The sequence below is a fragment of the Crotalus tigris genome, unplaced genomic scaffold, assembly GCF_016545835.1.
Source record: "Crotalus tigris isolate CLP2741 ecotype Arizona unplaced genomic scaffold, ASM1654583v1 scf7180000023718.2468807, whole genome shotgun sequence".
NCBI classification, from domain to species: Eukaryota; Metazoa; Chordata; class Lepidosauria; order Squamata; family Viperidae; genus Crotalus; species Crotalus tigris.
In genome coordinates, this window is record NW_024100137.1 from 94,919 (window position 1) to 122,421 (window position 27,503).

Sequence of the window (27,503 nt, forward strand, 5' to 3'; positions counted from 1 at the left end):
TTGTCCATAAGATAGTCTTACTTCCACATGGATACTGTCATGTAGAATTTAGCTGAAAGCATATCCCTATAGATCTTCCATATTTTTAACATTCTTGAATAAGTTTATAATTCTCTAGTCCAATGGTGGTGAACCTACAGCACGGGTGCCAGAGGCGGCACTCAGAGCTCTCTCTGTGGGCACACATGCCGTCGCCCCAGTCCTAGGCCTTCAGCTGGATTTTATAAAACCTTTTCGCTTTAGGCCTCTGCTGCCGTGTGCAAAAAAAAAAAAAAAAGGTTCAATCAATCAGTCAATTTCAACTTCTCGCGGGAAAAAAAATCTCACAAAGTTGGAATTAATTGATTGGAACTTTTTAGTCCCATCCAGTCTGCTGTTACCACCACAGCCACGCCTACCCAATGGGCTATACCCACCCGGCACCCGACGATGCATAAGTGGGTTTTTGGTTGCAGTTTGAGCACTCAGTCTCTAAAAGGTTCGCCATCACTGCTCTAGTCATTCCAGTAAGACATTTCAAATCAAGCCTGAGTTTGACACAGCCTTTTGTTCCTGTATGCCCATGTTTACAACTATTTTCAAGTTTAAGATTAAAAATGAGACCTCAGCCACACTGAACAATACTGCTCTATCTCCCCCCCCTTAAAAGTCTTATTTGTCCTTGTTATATATTTCACCTCTTCCCCCACAAAAAGCTCAGCTAAACTTTCCATGAATTCTAAATGGAATGTCCAGAAAGAACAAATGATTAGAAGAAAAGTATTTAGGGAACAAGTAAGTCAATTATTGTAGCAAAAATCAGAGAATGTTAACGATTAACAAGAGATAATTTAGTTCTTTAAAGATCAAAGCTCTGACTACCGTCTCTCTGACAGCTAAGATTCAAACAGAAATTAGCCTTTTAAACTATGCTTTTACTTGTGAAGTAAAATCATAGTTAAACAGCCTTCTCTAGGAAGATAAATAATTCATTAATAAAACTTTCAATACTGTTGAAATGTGTAAGCTATGTCTTGCTTCAATTAATTTTTGTAAGTTGTAAGTTTATGTTAAATGTTTAGAAGCATGTATTTTACTTTATAAGCATTAAGAGCTTTATTCAGTTATTTCTTTAAAAGTAATTTACAAACCCATCATGCAAAGAATTTTAGGGAATAAAATACAGATGTTTTAAGTGTAAAATGCAATAGCAGTGTTGTGGGTCTCAAAATATTGTGTTTTATTTTAAATGCAATCATACATTTTTAAATTTTCTGCCAATATCTTAATATTGCAGCAACTTTTCATATAGTTTCTGGGACTAAATAGCCATGAGGAATATTGTTTTCCCTAAATGGAGTGGTATCTGATGATATCTCATGAAGCCAAATATAATTCATTTATGATTTAAGGTAACTAAACTAAAATGTATATAGCTGCTACAGTTTGCTTTCAAAATGAGCATTTAGGAAATAAAAAGGGGGCCTTTCTATTCTTTTTACCCACTTGATGTATGTTTTACAATATTGCCAGTATAACCATATGCATTTATTCACGAATGGGTTCCAATGTGTTCAACAGGGCTTAATCCCAGGTAACTGTAGATATATCATTGCAGCCTAAAATGCACCTGAACTAATGAAGATACATCTAGAGGCAAAGTAGTTCATGTCTAATTAGCAGACAAACACTCTTTCCTTTAACACACATCCACATAGTGGAGAATCTGCAAGGACTGATATCCCATGTAATCGATACCATGTTAAGGAGGATGATCCATACTGGTTTTTGGAAATAATTTGCAGTCACATTTATATCTTCATGGTGATACTAGCTCAGATTATGTTACACAATTCCTTGTTTTGAAGCAGAACCTTAAATTCTCTTCCCAGCACACAAGAATGAAAAACAGGCAAACTATATAACCATTAGCCTGGAATATCAATATTTTTGTTGGGATGTCAACATCCACACTTAAGGTTCATAAGTTTTAATATATTTTAAATAGTACAGCAAGAATTACTACATTTTCCCATAACTCTTTCAGCTGGACTTAAATGGCCATAAAACAGTCAGGCTTATGGTAATATAGGGAAGTAACATAATCAGTATCTGTCAACTGAACAAAAGTGCACAGCATAGGAAAGCAGTGCCATTTTAAAATCTCTCTAAGAAGTAGTCAAAGGAAAATATACATAAAGGTAAAAGCTTTACTTAACAGTCTCATTACCTTATTATAACAGTATCATGTTTTTGGCATTAAAACATTCAATTATAGATAGAACTTGTTTTGTCTGTATAATAGAGACACACTTTCCTCTTGATACAGCTACACTTCTAGCACTCTACTGAATGTGAAATTCAAAGGCTATTTTTTTAACTTTTTTAAAATCTTCAAACCTTAATGCTATTTGTTTTTTTTTAAAAAAAATCAATTGTGCACCAACAGGGAATTTTAAGAACTGCAAATGTTCTTGATTTTTGTTTAAAATATAGCATTTCAGAATGTTAATTGCTAAATAATCTCATTTATGTTGTAAGGTGCTAACTGTGGCAAATGCAATTTTACTAAGTAATGTAAGGCCGTTCAATGAATATACTGACATCAATTTCTTCATATCTCTCTTGGCCAGGCCACATGCTTCAGTTTTCTTTTAGTCATGATAAAAAGATGAAGATTAAGTTGTTTTTCTGAAAAAAGAGATCCTAGGCAGACACACTGTATATTTAAATTTGTTGAGATCACTGAAGTATGTTTCAATGATGTCCAACTGTCAATTCTAAGTGGGGATTGGAAAAGCAAATTGGGTTGTTTTTACTTTTCGTCCAACAAAATTGGTGCAAAGACACTTTAAACAATTTACTTCTAGCCTTTTGGTCCAAATACATAAAATACGCATTATTTACAGCTGTTTTCTCCTTTTGCAAATGCAATACTTTAAAACACATTGTAAAGGACCTTAGTAAAAATATTCTACTGGTAAAAGTATCTAAATAGGAAAACCCTAACCATACCACAGGCTCACTATTTGAGTCAGAATATGGATTTGCCAGTAGCTGTTAAAAATACAAAGAATTCATGGAACATTGATACAGAATCCATTATCTGTTTTACATTGAAATGTAGGCAAAACCTAACTTAACAGTTTTTCCAACCTAAGATGGAGGTTCAAAAGATATTAAAGAAACATTGAGTGATTTCCAGCCTTTTTACAATATTACTATAGAATTTGATTTTTTTTAAAAAAAAACCACTGATGACCAGTTCTAACTTCTTAAAATGAAAATCCATTATTTATAAATTCGGGAACGTCCAGCTGCATCACTTCTTAGGAGGTGAACATTCCAACGAATGTTATGTGATATGAATTCACAAGAACAAAGCACAAATGTCAGCCAGTTATTTATATTAATTGTAAGTGTATACAATCCAAATCTCCATCTTGAACCAACAGCTTCCTCTCTGCACTGCATTAAGTAAAAGAAACTGCCCCATGAATCGAGAAGACAATAAAAGGAAGTCTTTCACCTAAGCTTCAGCTACAACTGGTATGTGCTTAATTTCTGTAAATCTTTGTGCAAGGTCTAAGTAGTAACCTTCTTTCAGAATATTAAAGGAACCAAAGCTTAAACTTAGAGATGATCAAGGTCTCTAGTCTTCAGCTGTCTTCCTCCAGCGACACACAGTGCACTCTACCACTTGAGTGGATTTATCAATCATCTACAAATTGGTGCCGAGAACAAGGATGTGATCACAAGGTTTGTTTTCTTAACCTAAAAATATGCATCGTCTTTAGTTTGATTTGGGGTAGATCTTTTCATAAAAAAAGTTTTGTGCCAGAATGTATAGCTCTCCATCTTTTTCTCGAACTGCATGGGCTCTGACAAACTGAAATTGCTCAAGGGCAAATTCATAGAACTCGTTCTCCATTTTCCAGATTTCAGACTGCTGGAGCTTTGCAATGGTTTCTTTTGAAGGGAGCTTCTTCTCCGTTGTTTTCCTAAGATGAGACTTTTTACCTTAAAAAAAAAAAAAAAGTCACAAGTCACAATTTCATTGGGTCATAGCGTAAATATTCTCATGGACCATAAATTTATGCAAGCTTGCAGAGTGTTGCTGTTGTTTTGGCCTGCAGATTTCTAAAGGGATATGAAGTGACAAAATTTTGACCAAGATTTATTAAGTTTTGAGAAGTGAGCAACAGGGGAAAAACAAAAAAGTTGCATTCTTATCACTGCTAAAGGGCTTAATTATAAAGAGGGAGTGACTGCAGAGAAGTGCATTTCTTCTTATCACATTCATTTATCTATTTCAATCATGATTAATATTTAGAAATTCAGCAAAATTAATAACAATTAACATCATTAATAAAAAAAAACCAAAGCAATTTGTGTTTGGGTGACATTTCTCATAACATAAATGTTTTATCTTAAAATATCTTTTTAAAGGCAAGAGGACAAAGTCATTTATGTTAGGTATATCCCACAAGACTTATATGCATTTAACATACTGTACAAGCTATACTGTATATTATATTACATTCTATCAAAACTAGCTCCTTATATTCTACTCTCTAGCCATAATTGTGAAATAATAATCAAAGTCAGGCTATAAACTACAATGAACTTAAAGAAAATAGTAAATATGGCTCCTATCAAATGGTGTGAAAAATGTTTAAATTCCAAACAGTTGTACTCTACTGGGAACAGGCCATTTTGATCATTTGTGGAGTGTTATACTTGAGACATTTCCAACAGGATTAAAACAGTTCATTTCCATGAAGAAATATCACCAGAGGAAGAAATAATTTAAAAAATTCTAGATTGTGCGGAAATGGACAGACTTACTCTGAGGTTGAAAGAAAAAGAATAGAATATTTTCAAACTTGGGACTTATTTTATCAATGGCTGGAGAAAAGAATAAGGGATTAGGAATTCAATTTGTATTAGTGAATGATAAATTCAGACAATGTTTGCTGAATAAGTACTTTTGAATTGTATTTAAAAAATAAATAAAAACTTTTTTAAAAAAACAGTTCATTTCCAATAGAAAACAACTGTTTTCAGCTTGACACAGGGCATTTCAAATTTTACATACATCCATGCTTTGAAATATCTTTTCCCCTTTCACTCTGAAGCGCTGCACAGCTCTGCTACATATAACTGGACACTTAAAGGAGTAATATTTGCTATTTAGAAATACAGTCTAAAGGTGATTTGGTCCATTTCCTATTTCCTAATGCCAGGTACAAAGCTTTACTTTCTTTTTTTTCAGTAATACACTGATAGCCCCTGAAAACTTGTTAGACCTCTTCAAATGGTGATGAAAAGGTTAGGTCTACTGAGCCTAGATGGATATAGAAAGGCCATTTATGTTTTATTTAGTTTTCAGCAACTAGTAAAAGATAAATTATATGTATTCAGATACATAAGGGAGAATTGGAAAAAGCCACTGTTATTATATTTTCACTAGTAATGGCAAAATGTTCTGTGCACACAACTGTGCCCAGACCAAAATCGGTTTCAGAAGTGTTTTTGGAGAAAGGGGGGGGGGAGAAGGAAACCAAACAACATTGGGGATAGCATACAGCAGTTAAGGGTGATTGGAGAGGCAATCAGGCCAGCAGTATACATTATGGCGAAGCAAAACAGTGGCAGCTAAGGGTAACTAGGGGAAGATTCATGAGGAAGGGAAAAAAGCAGTGGAATATAGTGCACTTGAAGCCAAAGAAGTGGGCAAGATCTACAAGAGTATGGACAGAAAAGCACTGAGAGACTGGTGACTTCTGATGAAAAGACGGCTAACTGACATGCCCAGAGAAGGATCCCTGAAGGGTTTTTCCCTGGGCTGTAGTTTTTTCAACTACCAACAAAAGGAACTGGCATTCCTTTAGTTTATATGACTCTCCTGGCTTAGGAAAAGGCCTAGAATTATCCCTCAAGATCCTCCGATACAGCAAAGGTCTGCAAGTAGCTTCAGGAGCTGTGCTTTGAAGCAGCTTGTGTGTCGAAAGCAGGGGGGCTGCAATCAATTCGTTGTTGAAGAAGCAGCCTTTTAAAATTTATTTTTCAAATGGATAGTAAGTTGTGCTTTTCATTTCTTAGTAATTTTTAAGGACTATTAATCTTTATTAAGCTAAATGAGCCTCTTTAGCCACAGCCTGTTATTCCTTTTTGAAGATCTGTGCCATTTTGGGGATTTCTTCAGTGTTAAACAAGGAAGAAGCTGTTAAGGCAAGCCAAAATAAGGATGTGTGGAGTATCTTTTTTTTTAAAAAAAAAAAGTTGATGGAGGAATATAATGGCAGAAAGTTGTGGTTTTAGTTTAGTTTAGTTTATTGTTTTTAGTAATTTGTAGCTTGGTCTGTTTTGCTGTGGGTGGCTAAAACCTTCCAATTTTCATGATTCCTAATTGGCCAGCAATTCTTAAGTGGTTTACCAAAAAAACTACTCTTTGACTAGAGAGAGAATTAAGAAAATGGAGCAGCAAATTATTAGAAATGCATTTGAAAAATCTTTAAATAAAATCCATCAGTTTATAGATCAGCTATGCACCAAGGATGTTAAAAAAGCTTCTCAAACTACTTCAGAGATGCAAATATGTGTAGAAAGTTACCAAACCTCCGAGGCAATTTCACAAGTAGCTGACAATGCAGAGAAGTCAATTGCAATTTTGGAATATAAACCTGACACTGACTCTTATTATGATAATTTAAATATAAGCTCCCCAATACGATTGAAAGAAAAGCTCCAAGAAAATCTGCAACTTTTAAAAGGATAAGTTTAAAACTTTCCCTTATGGACGTTAACGGTTGAGAAATCCTTGAGGAAAAGAGAAGCTTATAACTACTTGACAAACATTCCAGAGAAGAAAAAGACTTTACTCCATAAAGACAAGCTGGAAGGAGTGACTTAAACTTAATGAGTCAATTGGAATTAAGATGGATTTTTATCGTTTGATATTTGTAATTGAAAGAAAGTCTAATCTAAAGTTTGAAAATGTGTTTTTCATTTATATATAATGCTTATGTAATTCCTAAAGCTTGTGAAATGTTATTGAATGTGTATTTGAGAGTACCTGTGTTAAGAGAAAGTTAAAGAAAAAGATGTATTAATTTTAAAAACGTTTAGAATTTTAAAAAGGATGTATACAAGAAGAAAAAAATATTCTATGAAGGTAACTTGGAGGGAGTGATTTAAATTTAATAGTGAACTTAAAAGTATGCATGTTAAGAGGAAGTTAAAAAAAGATGTATTAGAAAGTTTTGATTTCAGAAATGTTTTAAAATGGATGAAAAAAGTATTTTTCCCTTTAAGGTTAAAGAATCTGAAAGAATACAGTAAATTTTGTTAATATAAATGGTGATAGTTTATAAAGATTATTAAGTGCAAATAGAAATACATATTATTTCCACAGCAAGGAAGATAATGCAGAAATGGTTAAATTGATTGTTTTATTCAAAGAGAAGAACATATTTAATTATTGTTTTTTATTTGGATATCACTTCTGGAATTGGGGCTTTTGATGAAACAAAATGAAACTTTGACTTGCTTTTGCTGATTAGATAGATTTGTTGTTATAGAAATGGCTAGTTATATAGTAATGTGTAAAAGTAAAAAGTTGAGCTGGAATGTTATCTTGTACTGTGCTAAAAAGAGTCAGAAGTCAACTCTTTTTTTTCTTTCTTCCCTTGTATCTCATATTTTCTTTCCCCCTTTTTTTCCTTCTCTTAATTTCCTATTTTTATTTTTCTTTGTATTTTATATATTGGTAAAACAATATATAAAATGGAAGCAAAGCACTGAAAGACTGGTGAGGGAGCCAGTGCTTAGACCAGGGCTGGGAACGTTCTTTTTAAAGGGGCCAGAGGCCATGTGCCCCCCCTCCCCCTCCCTCTTGGCACTTGGGGCAAATCATAGAGATGCACTGCTTTGGGGGGAAAGGAAGGGAGGTGTGGCTAAAAGGGAACATAAGAATGTCCTCTGCGGAGTCTCAGTGTGCCTCTGCTGATTGGGGAAAGAAATGCTTACGGTGGGGAGAGGAGGAAGGGATCTCAATAGGTATAATATAAACACATATGTATATTTAAATACAGACTTGTAACCCATTCAAATTGTTAGAATTTATTAAAATAATTTGGGTGTACACCAATCTAAAACAAAATTGCTAACTTGAATTCTTTTTTAAGAACCACCCCAAGCAGGGAGACATGATATTCTCCAAAGTGCCTGAAGGCAGGACAAGAAACAATGGATGGAAACCAATCAAGGAGAGAAGCAGCCTAGAACTAAGGAGAAACTTCCTGACAGTTAGAACAATTAACCAGTGGAACAACCTGCCTCCAGAAGGGATGAATGCTCCAACACTGGAAGTTTTTAAGAAGAGACTAGACAGCCATTTGTCTGAAATGATATAGGGTTTCCTGCCTGAGCAGGGAGTTGGACTAGATGACCTCCGAAGTCCCTTCCAACTTTATAATTATATGGACTAGATGACCTCCAAGGTCCCTTCCAGCTTTATTATTATTATTATTATTATTATTATTATTATTATTATTATTATTATTATTATTATTATTATATTTCTTTTGGAGACTACTGGCTGGATGATTTGGGGTGGGAGGTTAGATTCGGCCCCTCAAGCATCATCTGCTAGCCAAGTTGCCTGGCTTAGGTATGTAGTGGAAGAACAGAGAGGAACATAAACCTTGCCCTCAGCCTCTAATAGATGTGCAGATTTTGTTTTTTGGGCCAAAACCCCAATCAATCAAAATGCCATAGTCTTCAATTTTGCTGAATCACACCCCAGTCAATCAATTCAGCAGAATTTGCAAAGTGCTGTGTGTGTGTGTGTATTCTATGCTTGAAACACATTTTCAGTTTTAATAGCCATAATACATCGCTTGTAATTCTTTCAGGAACGAAATAATGAAAAATCTCGGAAAAGACGCTGTGCTTTCTCCTAAAAAGAAATACACACAGAGAGAGACATGATGTAGTTGACGGGTGATGAAATACCTGTTCGATATAATTCTGTAGCACCCCTGAAGAAGCGAGGCAAAGCTGCCTCCAGCAACATAATGAAGTCTTCAAGCTCTTCAGTAACTCCCACTAGGAAATATTCATTAATCAAGTTGTATTTGGCTTGTTCCAAAGCCCATCTGCTTCCCACATTCCTAAAATGATAAAAAGTAATTACAGGATGGTTTTGATGTCTGCCAAGAATTTTGGTTCCCTTCATTTAGATATTCTCACACCAGGCTAAAATAATGGCTAAGCTGTTATCTTTGCACAGACAAGAAAACAAAGTTTCAGCCACACACATTTTTATTTTTTTGCTTTTTTCCCTTCTCCCCATTTTTTGTTCTCTTCATTGCCTAGGTTAGATGTCAAAAGTTTTACAGCTCTGATTTCTAACTTCTTGATGGTGCAAATGCCTTTTTAAAATGTGCTATGGAGTGGGGAAAGTTTTGCTATTATACTAAAATAGCCAAGAGTGTCAGTTTGAATGTAATGGGAGAAAAAAAGATTCAGAGAACATTTGAGTTGTTCAACAGTCTTCCACAACAATCATAGAATATTTGCATTTTAGTAAGTCTACATTATAAGCAAAAACAAAGGGATTTCCTATTAGCCTTCTCATCTTTCCTATTATCATCTACTATTGGTATCTTATGATTACTGTATATTACTTCATTGTTTGTATGTACAAACATTGTTTGTATGAGAGCTTATGCACCAGAGACAAATTCCGTGTGTGTCCAATCACACATAGCCAATAAAGAATATTCTATATTCTATTTTTAAAATGATTTAGCATTCAGATGAAATTTAGTACTCAGAAAGTAGTTGCTCATGCTTGCACCAAATAAATTGTCTGAAGAAATGATCATCAACACATTTATATACAAAAACATTCTGTTGGAAATAGGTTATACTTGAAGTGACCTCCAGACACTACTTGTTTGGGGCACTATCATGACAAACCCCTCTTATTTGCTCCTTTTTCCTTTACTGATGAATTCACAGTGTGCTTAAGTTTTTTATAATGCAGTTCAATTGTGCCTATTTCCATCAATTAAAATGAAAAATAAGCTTAGCTCCTTTGGATGAATACTTGTTAAAGCCAGTGCCAAAATCCCCACCTCCTCTTAAACAGTTTTTATTTTTTATATATATAAGTTTTACTGACTTTTAAAAATTACAATCTTTAGAGCTTAGTAAACAACATGTTGTCTGGGTTTACGTATTTAACATTAACTTCTTCAATATAAATCTATTTGGTACTGTACGTTCCAATATTTTTTCCATGATCTTCTTTTCTTTCTCATATTTTTTCCCCTTTTCCCTCGTTAAACAATTACAATTCTTAGTACTATTGATGTATACAAAATTAGATATAGACATCTTCATCGTATTTTACTAATGTTATAGAAATAACAATATCAATTCATAAGTCAATATCCTGTTTTTCCTGCTCTTATTAAAGTTTGATTTCCCATCAATATTTACAGTATTTTTATCAGTTAAAATTTTCTCAATACTAATTACATTTATATAGCTAAAAAAAATTATTTATACCAATCCTCTTATTTTCAAATTTCCATATCAAAAACAGAAAAAGAAAATGCTATTTTAATTCTAAATCATATCTTCCATTACAAAACTCTAGTTATATCTAAGGCTCATCTGTTCTTTTAATCATATTCAAACAGGTATATTAAACAGATATTGCCCCCTCTGATAAATCAAATCTTCTATTTTTTAAGTCTAACTCTCGCTTTCTTTCTTTGCCAAGTAGCTTTCCAGGGCAAGGCAATTAAATTGCCCCCCAAAAATTCTGTTTTTGTGCAAGCTGCTTGGCATGAGAAAGACAATTTAGGCAGAGTATTTGGGGGGGGGGAGGAATTCTGCCCATCCACATTCCCTAGACCAGGAGTAGGCAACCTTGGCTCTTTTATGATTCGTAGACTTCAACTCCCAGAACTGAGCCAGCCATTCTGAGAGTTGAAGTCCACGAGTCATAAAAGAGCCAAGGTTGCCTACCACTGCCCTAGACATTTTCTCTGCCCACTCTATGTTCCATTTTCTAAAATCTTCTTCCTTGTCATCAGGTGTATTTTGGAGAAAGGAGTAAAAGGTCTTTTGTATTTTCATTGTTATAGGTAGGTCTTGCAGTATTTTATATGTATATGGCAGTCCATATTTTCCTTCTCCTATCTCCTCCATCTCTAGATCTATTTCTTCTACTCCATCCTCTGATTTCTTGTTTATTTGGTCATACTTTACAGTCGTTGTCCTGGAGCTTTCCAGCTGTAGCGTCAATTTGGAGATTTGGTCCTTTATATCATCTAGGCTATTTTTAGTCTCATTATAGTTTTTTTATGTCCTCTTTTTGTGCAACAAATGTTTGATGAATTTGCTGTAACATAGGGAGTATTTCCTTCTGAAATGTATTTGTTTTTTCTTGAGGCATCATTCCTAGAAATCCTCTGGTATCACCAGTCTCATTAAAAGTGGAATAAGATTTCCTCTAGTTTTCTGGTCTTTATATATAGCTTCATAATCCAGTCCTAATAGCAATATTTTGTAGTAATACTTTGTCTCAAGTATCCTGAAAATTATCAATCAGGCAAGGTTGTAGTCCACAATGTTCCAAGTGTTCAAAATGTTAAATCTCTCTGCAGCCAGATACATTCAAAAGTCAAATCTTTCTTTCTCTCCCACTAGCTCTTGAGATTAAAAGTCCAAGTTCAGGAGGTATTTATAGTCCAAGAAGGTCAGGATGATAATATTTTCCTTTATTGCCAGCTGTACCAAAGCAGCCAAGGAGCTAGTTATAGTGCTGTACTCAAATCCACCACTAGATGTCATTCAAAGTCCATTTTCCACTTTTAAAACAAAGGTCTGATTTCTTATATTTCACCTCAATATTTTTTTTCCCAAAGAGAAAATCTTAACAATTATCTCAGATTTATCAAAGCTGTGGCTTTGTATTACTTTCACTTCAGTATTGTGTATTTCTGTCCCCCATAACAAATTTAAAATGCCGCTTCTGTTCACATCCCAAAGCTTTAAACTTCTTGGGAGCCTTTCCCAGGAAATTCAGTTGTAAAATAGTAAATAAAGGATCAATATTCTCACCCAGTCCAAACATGCTGTTTACGATGTGCTAATTAAAGCTTTGTTCTTCGGTTGTCAGCAACTAATGGCCGGCCACACCCTGGATCAAACAGGGAGACCGCCGTCTCTCTGTGATCAACAAGGCACCCCTCCTTCTTCATCACCTCTTTGGGTGATGCTCTGCCTTCCTGCGTCCCGTCTCACCATGATGCAAAACCAGAAGTCCTCTTAAACAGTTTTTAATCGGGATAGTCAATCATTGATATGGAAGGTTAGAAAGGAAAGGGACAGTTGAGTTTGAAAATGGTTTATAATTCTCTAAAACTCTGCTCATTGGAAGAGAAGCTACTTTTGTTAATTAAAGCTCGCCATTCTCAGCACCACCATCAGCCCGAATTTAAATTTCTGGTACCCATTTTCATTAGTTCAATCAATATAACACAATCGAGGATAAATCTCTTCTGTAATGTCATATTCTTACCAACATTCAGAGCTATGCCCACAAAAAAATGGTATCTGAAGCCAGAGTTTCTCAGGAGCACAATCTGAGCCTCCAGCTGCCACACATTCGTCAAATGTCTGGGGGGGGGAAAAAAAACCAAAGAAACTCAGAAGTAAGCTATAAACCTCCTTCTTCCATATGAAACTTTTCAATATGGTCATATTGTTAAATAATGGATATAAGAATAGCAAAAAGTCCCATTTCTACAACTGTATCTGCTTGCATCAACTATGCTTGCAAGTCAAGCTCTGTTGGGCTCCCATTGCAGATAACCAATCAATGATACAGACCCTTGAGAAGCAAATGTTATTTGCAGAGATCACAACAGAAGTTAAACTAAAAATGGAAATTAAAATGGCTCGTGGGAATATAGACAAAATGTGTTAATTTTTTTTAAAATGGTTTATTTTATATTAGCAGGAACTAATTTGAAGGTATTATATTTATTGATTAAAAAGATTGCCTGTTGGCAATCAAGCTATACTATTGCTGCTGCTGCTGCTGCTGCTGCTACAGTAGACTGGGCTAATTTTGATAGTTCTGAATCCTCCTATACAAAGGTTAATTACTTAGTACTTTTTAATGCTACTGGAGCAGAATCCAAACAAATGTTGCAGAACAATTCTTGCTTATAACCAATGCAAAATCCAAGAGCACAGAGGGTGAGATATGATAACCACCAAGTTAAGTGTACATCAGCAAGAAATGTGTGGTCAGAACAGATTTTAAGACAGCATTAGTTACAGCTGACTGATCAACTGGATCACAACCAACTTCCTTCTTGCTAAGAAACTCTTTAGGCATTATAGCAAGAGTAGGGTCTCTGGACTGAATTTTCCAAGTAATGCTATAATAAACAATCTCATAAGTAGACTGAATCTGCTTAAAGGAAAAGTATCTCCTGGATACAGTTAACATGGCACCAAAGCAAAAGGAAGACCCATGCGGTCTGGCCGAAATGGATCCATGAATTGCTTTAGCGTTCCCATAACATAAAATGAAGACCCAGCTGAGGGTGCCTATGGATTTACATGATCCATGATTTGTATATGTAAACAGCAGGAGTATTAACAGTATACACATACTCTATATACATTGCTTCACATACAGTAGTTATGAAAAATAGACAAAGAAGGCTCAATTCATTGGGACTGCACAAAAGCGGGGCAGGAATAAATCCTCTTCTGTACCTAATTCCATTCTGAGACGATAGTGATAATGTCTCATAATATTCAACCCCAAAGTATGAAATATTATACTGGGAAGGGATGACTATATTACTTGCAGCTTGAAGAATTCCGATCCATGATTCTTTGCAATACAGGGCAAAAGTTTTATGATTCATCATTAACTTGTAATATTATCCCGCCAGATTCAGGCCGATCAATTAAGGATATTTACACACTTCTTAATAGACTGCACTCTGCTCATGGTATGAAGCATCCAGATATTTGCTAAGAGAGGAGAAGGTATCAGAAGTGTCCTTGGGGGAGGGCCAATTACAAAAGTAGCATTGCACTGTGTAAGCTCCTTCTCTTTTGTGCATGTATCATTATAGCGTCCACATGTATAAAAGGGACAAGGTTTGTATTGTGCCTCCATGACACTACTTCCATCATTTTGATGAAACCTCTTATGCTATAGATACTTGAGAAAGATACCTTCAGTTAGTCTATACCAGTGTTTCTCAATTGACAATTTTAAGGCATGTGGACTTCAACTCCCAGAATTCCACAGCCAGCATTGCTGGCTGTGGAATTCTGGGAGTTGAAGTCCACATGCCTTAAAATTGTCAAGGTTGAGAAACACTGGTCTATACATATTTATTTACTTGTCAAAAGCGAAAGCTAAGAAATCCAGGAAAGAGCTAGACAAGCAAGTAAGTTCACAATTTACAGCAGAAACTTCTAACATGAGCCAATCAGCTTAAGATCTTTAATAAAGGATTATGGGGGAAATAACAAAAGAAATATATAAAGGAGTGTTTAAAAAAAAAACTCATTCCTGCTCTCATGAATAGATGTTTTAAAAGATCAAAAAAATGTACAGAAAACTCTTGTGAATGGAATGAGAACTTTTGCTCCAGTTTTGGTTTTGAACATTATGTTTTTCATTTAGTTCATAAATTACATAGTTAAAACTAAGCCACAAAGAAAGTGAACAAGATATACTTTTACTTTTTTATCCCCTTGCTTTCGCCTTCGGAGTCCAGGCCTGTAATCATCACCAAAGCGCAGGAAGTAATAATAAGAAACCAGCCGTTCTATAGGATCTCTTATGACATTGATGTATATTGGTTTCTTTTTAACACCAAATCTGAAACAGAAAAGATAATCTAATTGACAAATCAAAGCGTTTCCTGCATGATGTAAAAAGGGATCCGGTGTCAAGTTTATTTCAAAAGAGTGCTCCTCTCCCCCCATATTAATGTATTCAGGAAAAAACAATAAGCAGACAATACGTTTTCCATTTCAAGGTCCTTTTAAAAAAAAGTTCACAGTCGAGATAGTTTTCAAAGGAAGGTCACCAGACCTTATCATAATACATTCCATTTTGGTGGATTTTAAACATGCATATTTGATATTTACATTTAGATACTCACTTTATTTTGTCTAACAAGTATTATCAGCAGAAGTCTAGTCTGGTACTTCTGCTTCCAACAGATGCAACCTTTTAAAACTATACTTTGCAACAAAGAAGATAATGCAGCTGGTGTTACTATAATGACCAGATGCAGGAAAGGTATGATGAGGGAGGTGCTCAGAAATAGGGTTTGTTTGTTTTTTTGCTTTGATAAAGTCCTGCCTTTTAAATAAATGTTAAATAAATTTGATAAAGTCCTGCCTTTTAAAGGCTTGTTGCAGAGATGATAATTAAGCTTGATGAATACTGGAAGCTGGAAAAATGATAATTAGCTATATTCAACAGATGAGAAACCCGATAGGATTGGACTTAGTGCAATAGTTTTCTTCTTTCATTAGCACCTTCTTTTAAGGAATTTATACAACGATCTTGTGAAAATGTCTGTGTCTCTGTGCCTTTGACTCCTATAGACTGCCTGGATAAGCCACTGCAATTTTTTGGGCAACATGTTGGAAGTAGTTTACCACTGCCTCCCTCCTAGGGCAGAGAGAGTAAGTGTCTGGTCCAAGGTCACCCAACTGTTTTTGTGCCCAAGGCAGGATTAGAGCTCATAGTTTCCCGGTTCCTACACTGATGCCTTAACCACCACAGCAAAGTGGCTTGCCTATGAAAATTTAGTACAAAATAAAGCTTTTCATCATATTGTGCATACAGGTAGTCTTCCCCTTACAATTTTAGTCGAACCCAGAATCTTGGTAGTTGAGTGAAGTGGTTGTTAAACGAGAAAAATGACTGCTTTGCTCAATCCTGGCTCTTCCCGTTTCAGTTGTTAAGTGACTGTACAGTCGTTAAGCAGAGCACCGGACAAAGGGCCCAGGTGTGGTGAGGCTGGGAGAAGGCCTGGGCCCTCTTCCGGCCCCACTGGGGAAAATGGTTGCAAGAAGAAAGGGCAAAAACTGTCTTTCATTGCTCCAGAAATTCGGATAGATTTGTGCTAAAGTGGAAGATTATTATCTATTTAAATATATTCAGTTGGATATACTAAGCAGCAAGTTGGGGTTTTTTGACCAAAATGGTCCTTTACAAGCTGTTCTGTGAAACTTTACTCAAAACTAGCTTATATTTTGGACGTTTCTAATAGATTTCAGCATTTCCCACAAGAGGTAGGGAGAGTTTTAAATGTTTTGCAGTAACCTTAACACTGGCCACAGAACTGTGCAGGTCCCAAAATGTCAAGAGCAGGCAATCCAGTTAAGGCCTCTTTTGCTGCTACTCTTGATTTTGTTGTATGTATTAAGTGCTTTCATTCTGACATTTTGCTATATTTATCATTTTGTTCACACTACAATTTGTCGCATGGTGTAAATGCAAAAACTGTATTTTAAGACCAATCTTTCTTTTGCAGCGAAGGTAAAAGAGAGGAATCAAGGTCTCTGTTGCACATGTTTCTTAATTCATATTTCTCATTCCTTGACTCAAGCAGAAGTGCCAGCTCAGCTCTGCCTGTGGGAAGGCAATGCTCAGGAAAGAGGAGCAGAAGGGAAACTGACTGCTACAATTATCCCTCCTATACTTTATGTCCTCTAAAACATATGTTTTTTATGTCATCTATGAATGTATACAGCCAACACAGAATAGAACAGGCTTGGCTTTCTTCGGTAGATGGGAGAGATGAATCAGTATTGTTATGAAAGAGACCCAAAAGATATCAAGGTCTCTTAGAAATCAATCATGATAAAATTCAAAAATAAAGAGAATCCTGTCAGTAAGTTAGTGCTGAATAGTTATATCTCAAAGAACATGAAAGCAACAATATATTGTATATATTAATTCATTATGCTGTTTGATAAAATTTCTACAATATATTTTACCACAGCTGTTGCAAAACTTTTTAACTTCATTTTAATTTTGTATGAATGCACATTGAATCAAAGCACTAGGGGAGAGTTTATTCAGGAAGATAAATAAACAATATTCAGAGAGTGTATATTTCCTCCCTCAAAGAACATCACACCATATGTTACTCAAGAAGAGCAAATACTGCATTATTTTAAAAATCAAAATCACAAACATAAGCAAACAAACTATATAGAGGGCAGGCACAGCCATTTAACAAACAAACAAAAACTTAAGTATAAACCAGTCCTAGGGAAAATATGCCTGTAAATGTAAATTGTGATATTGTTTTGTTGTCTTTCTTGATTAAGAGGTTTTCAGTTTCAAACTATGAATAATCTATCAAGTAAAGAAATGCTTACAAAGCTGTTCACAAGGTTATTATTTGGTTATATATTCAACACAAGAGATGCATTAATACAGTATGTTACACTACTGAATTTGAAAAAAACGAGGCAATTTTATATTCGCGATTTTTTTTCTTTCAGACTAAGAGCTCCTTCTTGGTATGTAATATATTTCAACCTTTCTCTGCCATTGTTCACTGCAGCATTATGTGATACTATGTTTCATGAGTATATATAATACAAACTTGTTTGAGATTGCCATTTTTACACAATTACCAAAATAAAACAGAGGGCACACACACACACACACACACACACACACACGATACTCTTTCTTAATTTGCTTTAAAAACTACCATGCTTTCAAGGTTAAGCAAAATTGAGAATTAAACAATGACTACAACATATAGGAGTTGTGATGGTGCAGTGGTTAGAATGCCATATTTGCAGGCTAATTCTGCCCACAGCTAGGAGTTCGATCCTGACTGGCCCCAGGTTGACTCAGTCTTCCATCCTTCCAAGGTCGGTAAAATGAAGACTCAGTTTGTTAGGGGCAATATGCTGACATTTGTAAACCACTCAGAGAGTGCTGTAAAGCACTATGTAGCAGTACATAAGTCTAAATGTTATTGCTATAAGCAGAAGGATCTGAAAAAAATATGAAAAACATATCATATTCAACCTATATTCCCACTATTCTTAAAATAAATGTTCAAACAGAAATTTCATGCACTGGTCTCTGTCTCAGACATTGTCAGAGTACAGAACTGTAAGATCCACAAAGATAAGCAGGAGAGTCCCAAAATGATGCAAGTTGCAAGGCAAGCCATACCCTTTTTTCTGTATATATTGCAAAGCATGCACCCATCCTAAGGTGTGGAGTTTCTGGCCCAATGCTCTATGTTGCTTTAATCACATTTAATGCTAAAACTAACAATTACATTTCTATAAAATAATTTTAGCCACTAGCCTGGAGTACCTGAGATTTTTCACAACATCAACTTCCACTCAGAAATCCTTTAAGGAGAATAAGCATTTAGTCCTAACATTTGAGGATGGGACGCTCTTAACAATTTAATACCACCATGACTGAAATGGAGCAAGGAAATGGCAAACAAATTAGTGCTTCGAAATTCTTCTCCAGATAAAGGGGAGGACCTGGGATCTCCTTTATGTGCTCTATACTGAGGCTCCTTGTAATTAAACTGTAAAACAATGGCCTCTAGAGCAGTGGTTCTCAACCTTTTTAATGCCGCAACCCCCCAACCGGTCGTAAGTCGAGGACTACTCAACCGGTTGTAAGTCGAGGACTACTCAACTGGTGCAGCACCGTTTGCAGAATGGGACTTTTGGCGGGCTCAGTAGGGCAGAGACAGCCTGGACAATTCCTATTGGCTTTTGAAAGCCAATAAAATTAGACTCTGTTCAAGAGAGTCTATTTCCTTAGCACAGCTAAGGAAAGGGGGGAAAAAATGGCAGACTGCGTTGTCTGGTGACCCCCATGAAATGGTCATTCGACCCCAAATGGGGTCCCAACCCACAGGTTGAGAACCACTGCTCTAGAGGGTTTTAGAGCTCCTGAAGCTGAAGCAAACTCAGCTTTGCCCAAGCTATGGTTGAAAGCATTCAAATGGACACTGGGTTCATCCACATCCTTTCTTAATCATTTCTGGAAATTGTTTATTAACTGCGTTGGGGCTATCAAGAACTTTCAGAATGGCAAGTTTCATCAAACCTGGTGTTTCTCCTTCAGTCCACAGGGAAAGAAGTTTAACAACTTGGAATAAATTGTTTTGAAATAATTAGAACATTGATTTTAGAAAGTTGCTAAGGGGCCAGATGGATTGAAAATAAGATTTTGAAATCTTATAAATCTATAAGAATCCTTCTTGTGTTTAAAATCCTATTAAAATATATAGGAAGATATAGAATACAATATGGTTAAATATATACCTATATACCTTCTTTTTTCTGATAAATTTTAATGGAGTTTTACTGATTAGGACTGAATGATGAAGCTTTATAACTTGGTTATTGTCTTGAGATAGGGGAAGAGAGATCCTCTGTTGAAATGTTAGAGAAAATAAGTTATTAAAATAATCTGTTCTTATCTTTATGACAGGGATATACACATGCGCACGCCCGCACGTGCACACACATGCACACATACATATACACAAACATTCAAGATTTAACTATCAGGAAAAATAATTTCTCTGATTTAATTTCTCTGACTATTCAGATATATCAATGTGTATAACTTGCTCTTTTAAGAGGCAACATGATTTACAACATTCTTGTCACCAAGTCTGAACAGGAAAGGACATGTTAAGAAAATGAGAGAGGAGGTGGAGGCAGAGAAAAATAAAACTTTAATAGGAGAGACCAAAACCCGGTACGGTATTTGCAGTTCTCTGTATGGTGCAGTTTCTGATCTTGACCATGAGAGGGCAGTACAAACTAAAGTGAATCGTGAACTACAGTTGTTATACCATGAAAATTAAAATGATAAAGAATGATTCAAGGTCAAATTGGTGCAAATTGAATGATTTGTTGTGTAGCTTACTTTGCAAAATCCAAGAAGGATATATGTCCATGATAAAATCCTGGTTTCATCTCTTTCCATGAAGTTATGTTCTTCACAAAACGTACCTATAAGAAAAAGGAAGATTGTTTAATATTTTACAAAACAAAATACAACAGTGTGTGTGTGTGAGTGTGTGTGTGTGTGTGTGTGTGTGTGTATTCATTATATAATTTATTCTACTTTATATCCTCCAGAAATTCAAGGATGATGAGCCAGCATCATCAATATTTATTATGGACAGATAGCTGAAAACATTGGGATTTGCTAAACATGGCTAAGTTTTTAATCAGGGATGTGTTATATTTCATATTGTATAATAATACATTGAACAACCTTAGGTTTAATTATTAGTCAAATATGTATTTATTATTTGAAGTGTTATATTTAGTTCCTATCTTTCATAATTAGAATATACAAATTTTGACACAATGACACACCGGTAAATACAGATAAGAGTAAAAGCTCCAAGCCAGGCTTAACTCCTGGCAACTTCAGCAATATTTCAATTAATTTTCTTAGCAATATCATAGAAACGTTCTTCAACGTCTCATTCTAGTCCACAGACCTGGAATTTTGAGTTGGAAATTACAATACATTTGTATTATTCCAAGTATTTGAAAGTGGTGCTTTAAAAAGTTTGCTGTCTTCAAAGCATTAAAGGATCTGGGGTCTTCAAAGCATTAAAGCAGCTAGATCCTTAGGACAGCTTACATGACTGCTCAAGACTGTCCCTATTATCTGTACAGACACTCAGTATTAGTATTTTTGAAGAAGCTATATGAGTTTGCATACAAATACATAATTCGGAAAGCAACAAACTTGGACAAAAATTGATCAACATGAAAAACAGTATCTGTAATAATCTAATCTTGTACTTTCAGAAGTTGAAACTGTAATGGAAAACAGATGAGATAAAGCAGACATATCTCGTAATTTATCAAGATAATATGTAATGCTATTTCTAGAACAACATTCCTAACACAGTATTCATGGCTGCTGGAATTTCTGAGAGTTGTCTGGCAAAATGACTTTAGCTATTGCCAAGAGAATACCAAACATCTGAAGTAAGCTACATCTTGACCTTTGGAGAAGGAGATTGCTTTAGCCAATGAACACAGACACGATTGTCAAGTCAATATAAAATGGGGACGATTTCAACTGTAGAATTTATACTATTTATCCAATAGTAAATTCAAGTGCTAACTCCCAGCATTATTAACAAAAAAATCAGCTACCAACTTGCTCAGTGGAACTGCAATGTTTGAGAAAGTAACCCCCCCAAAATAATCATAAAAACCTAGAGATAAAAACAATACCTAGCACAATGAGAATTATATAATAATAATAATAATAATAATAATAATAATAATAATAATAATAATAATAAAGTTGGAAGGGACCTTGGAGGTCATCTAGTCCAACCCCCTGCTCGGGCAGGAAACCCTACACCATTTCGGACAAATGGCTGTCCAGTCTCTTCTTAAAAACTTCCAGTGTTGGAGCATTTACTGCTTCTGGAGGCAAGCTGTTCCACTGATTAATTGTTCTCACTGTCAGGAAGTTTCTCCTTAGTTCTAGGTTGCTTCTCTCCTTGATTAGTTTCCACCCGTTGCTTCTTGTCCTGCCTTCAGGTGCTTTGGAAAATAGCTTATTCCCTCTTCTTTATGGCAGCCCCTGAGATATTGGAATACTGCTATCATGTCCCCCTTGTCCTTCTCTTCGTTAAACTAGACATACCCAATTCTAGCAACCGTTCCTTATATGTTTTAGCCTCCAGTCCCCTAATCATCTTTGTTGCTCTTCTCTGTACTCTTTCTAGAGTCTCAACATCTTTTTTACATCGTGGTGACCAAAACTGGATGCAGTATTCCAAGTGTGGCCTTACCAAGGCATTGAAGAGTGGTATTAATACTTCACGTGATCTTGATTCTATCCCTCTGTTAATGCAGCCTAGCACTGTGTTGGCCTTTTTGGCAGCTGCAGCACACTGCTGGCTCATATTTAAGTGATTGTCTACTAGGACTCCGAGGTCCCTCTCACAGTTACTACTATTGAGCATGGTGCCACCTATGCTGTACTTGTGCATTTGGTTTTTCTTGCCTAAATGTAGAACCTTGCTTTTTTCACCATTGAATTTCATTTTGTTAGTTAGTGCCCAGTGTTCAAGTCTGTCCAGATCCTTCTGTATCTGAAGCCTGTCTTCTGGAGTGTTGGCTATTCCTGCCAGCTTGGTGTCGTCTGCAAATTTGATGAGTTCCCCATCTATCCCTTCATCCAAGTCATTGATGAAGATGTTGAAGAGTACTGGGCCCAGAACAGAGCCCTGGGGCACCCCACTACACACTTCCAGAAGTTCCAGAATTAAGCATACTCAATAATAATAGAACATAGGTGTGTGTGTGTGAGAGAGAGAGGGGGGGAGAACAGGTGGGGTGAAAGTTTAATTCTGTTTTGGTATAGCAACAATAGCTAGTTCTCTATGCTATGTCAAATGGAACAGAAATATATGATACAGAAACCAAATTTTATTTAATTATTATCTACAATGTATCGCAAACTCTTATATAACATCAATGTGTCTTACAAAATATAGATAACTAAGGTACAACAGGCCATTTAATGAACACTGGAAGTTACAACTCCCCCCCCCCCAAATAATCTAAATACAAATCCTTTCAACCTTAACAACCCCTGCAGCACCCCTGTGGTCATTCATCCTTACCACCGGCCACAAAGACACTGCAGCATACCATCCTACCTATCACTCTCTCATCCTGCCCTGTCAGGCTCTCCGAGGCATTGAGCCTGCTTTCCCACCATACCGGGTTCCACTCACTCCTATCCACCACCCACCACTCCTGGCACCATTCGCTCACTTATCTTTCGAAGATATCCAGTGCTCAGGAAGTCAGGTAGAGAAGGCTGCTCCCTTGCTCGGCCACTGATGGACCACATGGCACAATTGAGAAGAAATCCTGCTGGGTTTGCTTCCCTCACAATCCTTTTGTCCACAGAGCTAGCCGCATTAACTTTACACTAGCATGGCTGGGGTTCGGGGTGTTCAGAAGAATTCATGCCGACTGCCATCCTTAGCTCCCTGAATGCCAGCATAAGGCCTTACGCTAGAATGGCTGGCGTTTGGAGAACTAAAAAAGAAATTGTGCTGATTTTGGTCCATTGCAATCCTTTCCTCCTCAGCCAGTGTAACTCTAGCCCTACGCTGGCATTTGGGAGGATAAGAAGTCATGCTGATTTATGCTGGCTGGGGATGAAAGGATTGCAACAGACCAAAACTGGCACAATTTCTTCTTACCAGTAGCTCCCCGAATACTAGCCATACTAGTATAAGGCCTTATGCCAGCATTCGAGGAGCTAAAGAAAATCAGGCTTGTCAGATGTTACATTTTTTCTATCCTGCTCTATGGAGTAGAGAGTTGGTCTCTGACAGAAGGCCACCTGAAGAGACTAGAAGCATTTGAAATGTGGATTTACAGGCGGCTGTTGCGTATAAGTTGGATTGACAAGATCAGAAATGAGGAGGTAATAAGCTGCCTGGGAAAGCCAAGGGAAATCATCAAAACAATTAAAAAACAAAAGTTAGAATATTTTGGACATGTGATGCGACACCCAGAAAAATACGGCATACTCCATTTAATCCTCCAGGGAAAGATTGAAGGCAAACGAGGGCCAGGCAGAAGAAGAACATCATGGCTTCAAAATCTAAGGGACTGGTTTGGACAAAACTCAGCAGCACTTTTTCATGCTGCTGATAAAAACAGGATCGCCAACATGATCGCCAACGTCCGATAACGGATATGGCACAAGAAGAAGAAGGAAATCGTGCCGATTTACACTTGCTGAGGAAGAAAGGATTGCAACAGACCAAAATCGGCACAATTACTTGATTCCCCGAATGCCAGCCAGACTAGCGTAAAGCTAGAGCGACTGGCACTGGGCAGGAAAAGATTGTGAGGGAAGCAAAACCAGCAGGATTTTTTTTCTCAATTGTGCCATGTGGCCCAGCAATCATCCAGCAAGGGAATTTTTTCTACTCCAACTTCCTGAGCTCTGAATATCTTCAAAAGGAAATGTGTGATTGTGACGGGGTGGGGTATGGAGGAGGCCCATAAGTCTTTGGGAAACTCAAGGATCAGGAGGCAGAGCTTGGGATATCAGAGGTTGGGGGAGGTCTACCCGGTGCGCGTGTGCCTGCACTAGGCCTCCATGGTTTCCCTCACCCCCAAGTCACCCCAAGCTCTACCTAATGACCTATGCATTTGTTTTAGGAACGCATTGGGGAAAGCAGGGACGGGGAGATCATTAATTATGCACTTCATTTAACGTAGTCTGACAAGAATGGGCAGGCTCCATTACTGTCATAAATCGAAGACTACCTGTCGCCATCATAATCTGCTACAAAAATAAAATAAATAAAAAAGCCTACACAGAATTTTTCATTCCATGGGCTGCTGCAAATATTTCAAAGCTTACTTATACAAGTTAAATATATATTTTAATGTTGTTATCAAAAGTGAATGAAGTTATTAGGAATACAGTTGCCATGGATCCAGCTCTAAAGAATACTCTTCTAACTTATTGCAAAGACATATGATGGATGTTCATTCCCAGTGTTTGAGTAAACAGTCAGTGTAGTGCGTCAAGTATATATTTTTAAAAAAAATAAAACAAAATACTGTCACGCGTCTCTTAAATTTAACTACAACTGCTTATATATTTTTAGAATGTTAGATTTTTGAAGGTCTTAAATATGAAATGAACTATTTGGGCTACAATAGTTCTTTTATCCTACAACTGACCTATAAGATCTAGACATAATGATGATATTCTAAACATTCCAAGCTAGATAAATATGAAAAATACTATTCCAATAATCGAATCTAGATAAATATGAAAAATACTATTCCAACAATCAAAACTCAAGGTCCAACAGTCACAGATCCTTCCAATTATTACTTCAGTTTCAACCAACTCATGCAGCATCAGTTCCCAAGTGAATCCAGACAGTTTAAGTACAAAGACCGTGAATACCAATGTGTGATTTTTTTTAAAAAAAAGACTGTGCTATGCTGTCATTCAAATCTCCACCTCATCCAGCACCTGCATGTTGAATGAAAAATCCCAGGAAAATAAACTGGAGCAAATATTAAACTGCCCATTCAACATTCTTTTCTAGGGAAAATCTACTATCATAATGGCACATAAATACAAAAGACCTTACCTGTAGGCCTTTTTTAATACTAGTATTTTTGTCTTCTATCTTGCAGTAGTAAGTAACTGAAGTAACAATTAATGTATGTTGGTATCACTATATTTGATGCCAAAGCCTTTCATGAACAGAGAATATTCATTTGTCATCAATTATTCAGGATCATAAGCAACTCTGCAAGTATTTTCACTACTATTTCTCTTTCATATTGTTACAAAAGCTATCACACACACACACATACACACGTTTGGGATTTTATTTTGGAGGAATGCTTGAACTGGAGACTTTTTTCTAAAATTTTACTTAGGAAGGTCAGAAAATATAAAAGGATTTTTGCAGAACATTTTTTTCCTGATACTTAAAAAGAAAGTATTCAAAAGCTATTTCTGAATTTCTGGAATATTCAAACTGTTTTACATTTTCAACCCAGATGCATTTTTTAGATGTGAAAAATAGAATAAATGTATCTTGACAGAGAAAAAGCATCAGAAATCCTACAGGGAAAAAAAGTGAAAATTGGGAGCTTCAAAAATTCTCTGAGATATAAAGAATAAGAATCACATGCTCAGAAAAACGTAAGGGAATAAAATAGGTTACGAATTTCAAAATTGCTGATAAATATGATAAAAAAACAAGTGCAACAATGATGTCTGTGTCAACTTCTAAAAAGAGCCTGGCTGAAGCCATCTTTGTTGTTCTAAGTTGTCACACAGATTGGGGGGAAGGGAGATAAGAAAACGAAAGTATTGCTAGACAAAACGCAGAGCGGTCCCGTGGGAACCAAGGTCATTCCCGTAGGTGCTGGAAAGAGGAGGGAAGATGAATTGAGGAGCCTGCCAATTATTTTCATTGGATAGCATGATCTATACAGGTAGTCCCTGAGGTACGAACCTGGCCATTAGGCTCGTAAGTCAAAAAAACTCTTCAAATGAATCAGACTTAATTTTAGAAATTTTTAAAATCCAATTTATTGATTAAATCAAATGGATTGTTAAATGAATGAAGATCTGACTTACTATTTCCTCCGATAGCTGCCATGTTAACTGAACTGGGAGGGTTTACCACCAGCCACCGATCAGCTCTTTCTGGTGAACTGGCTCAAGAACTAAATTTCCTCCAAGCAGGGCTTGCAAGCTATCAGAGTTATTTTTTATTTAAAAAAAAAAACACTGCTGCTAGTCAGCTCAAGCATCTTCAGCTGCCGGGGGGAGGGGGGAGCGGTGGCAGGTGTTGCTTTAATAAAAATCACTAGCTTAAGAGCCAGCCAGGCACCCAGAAGGAGCTGGGGGAGGGATTTGCAGAACTCTCGGCTTGCAATAGTAACAGAGATGGAAGGGACTTTGAGATCAGCTAGTCTAACCCACTGCTCTCACAAGAGAGTATTTCTGATCAATGCCATCCAGTCTCTTCTTAAAAGCTTCCAGTGATGGGGCACCCACAACTTCTGGAGGGAATTTAAATTTAAAATCTACAAACTACTGTAATATATGCTAATTTCCACAATAAAAGCTCAATAGTTTGCAAATACAATCGTTTGCGAAGTACAGTACTTAAAAAGCAGAGCAGTTCCCACTTTGGGAACTGCTCTGCTTTTTAAGTACTGTACTTTGCAAACTATTGTGTTTGCAAACTATAGAGTAACAAAAAAATTTTTTTTAAATACTTACGGAAGTAATTGTAGCACTCGAGCCCAGGCAGTAGCAGATTGCAGCGAAAGCAAAAACTGGTACCGGCTCGGCTCTTGTTTGGCCATGTGACCAGGGACAAAAATAAAAAAAAACCTTCCAGCTTCTCGTAGCCCCAAATGGCCCAGGCAAGTCACAGAGATAAAAATGGCCTCCGCTGCAGTAGAGACTGAAATCAAGTCACATGGCTACAGAGGCCTCTTTTTGGTCACAGTTTTGAATTTCTAATGTAAGTACCCTTTCTGAATTAATTTGTTTTTGTGAAAACTCACGAAATAAACGCTCGTACCTGGGGATTACTTGTAGGAAAGTAGAGGGGAGGGAAATGTTACTTTTACTTACAATGAATCTCTAGGGAAATTTCAGAGTTGGTTTCACTTTTGACCGTGCCGATATTGTGTATCCAATAAAGATATGCTTTGAGGAAACTTCAAGCCTCGGAGTTCTGATTTATTTGGTTTCATTAATCAGAACCTTGACAGTATGATTTCATTAAACATGCATATTGAGATTTGAGTCAACAGGATTTTCTGGGGAAGTGCCCAGGTGTGTAATACATATTTAGGCAAAAATA

General features: G+C 36.3%; 1 protein-coding gene across 3 annotated transcripts in view; it reads right to left on the reverse strand.

The window, feature by feature from the left end:
• Nucleotides 1-1,070: 1,070 nt before the first annotated feature.
• The window catches only part of HS2ST1 (heparan sulfate 2-O-sulfotransferase 1), a 105,477-nt gene continuing 79,044 nt past the window's right edge, over nucleotides 1,071-27,503 (reverse strand). For 2 of the 3 annotated variants that reach the window (XM_039320970.1, XM_039320969.1), the window contains exons 4-8: nucleotides 19,997-20,082; nucleotides 14,776-14,920; nucleotides 12,584-12,681; nucleotides 8,998-9,155; nucleotides 1,071-3,999 (exon numbers count right to left, since the gene is read on the reverse strand). In XM_039320970.1, coding sequence (XP_039176904.1) covers nucleotides 3,773-3,999; nucleotides 8,998-9,155; nucleotides 12,584-12,681; nucleotides 14,776-14,920; nucleotides 19,997-20,082 — 714 coding nt within the window. In that variant the 3' untranslated portion in view covers nucleotides 1,071-3,772. The remainder of the gene's footprint in view (nucleotides 4,000-8,997; nucleotides 9,156-12,583; nucleotides 12,682-14,775; nucleotides 14,921-19,996; nucleotides 20,083-27,503) is intronic. The other variant, XM_039320971.1, reaches the window with a different exon arrangement.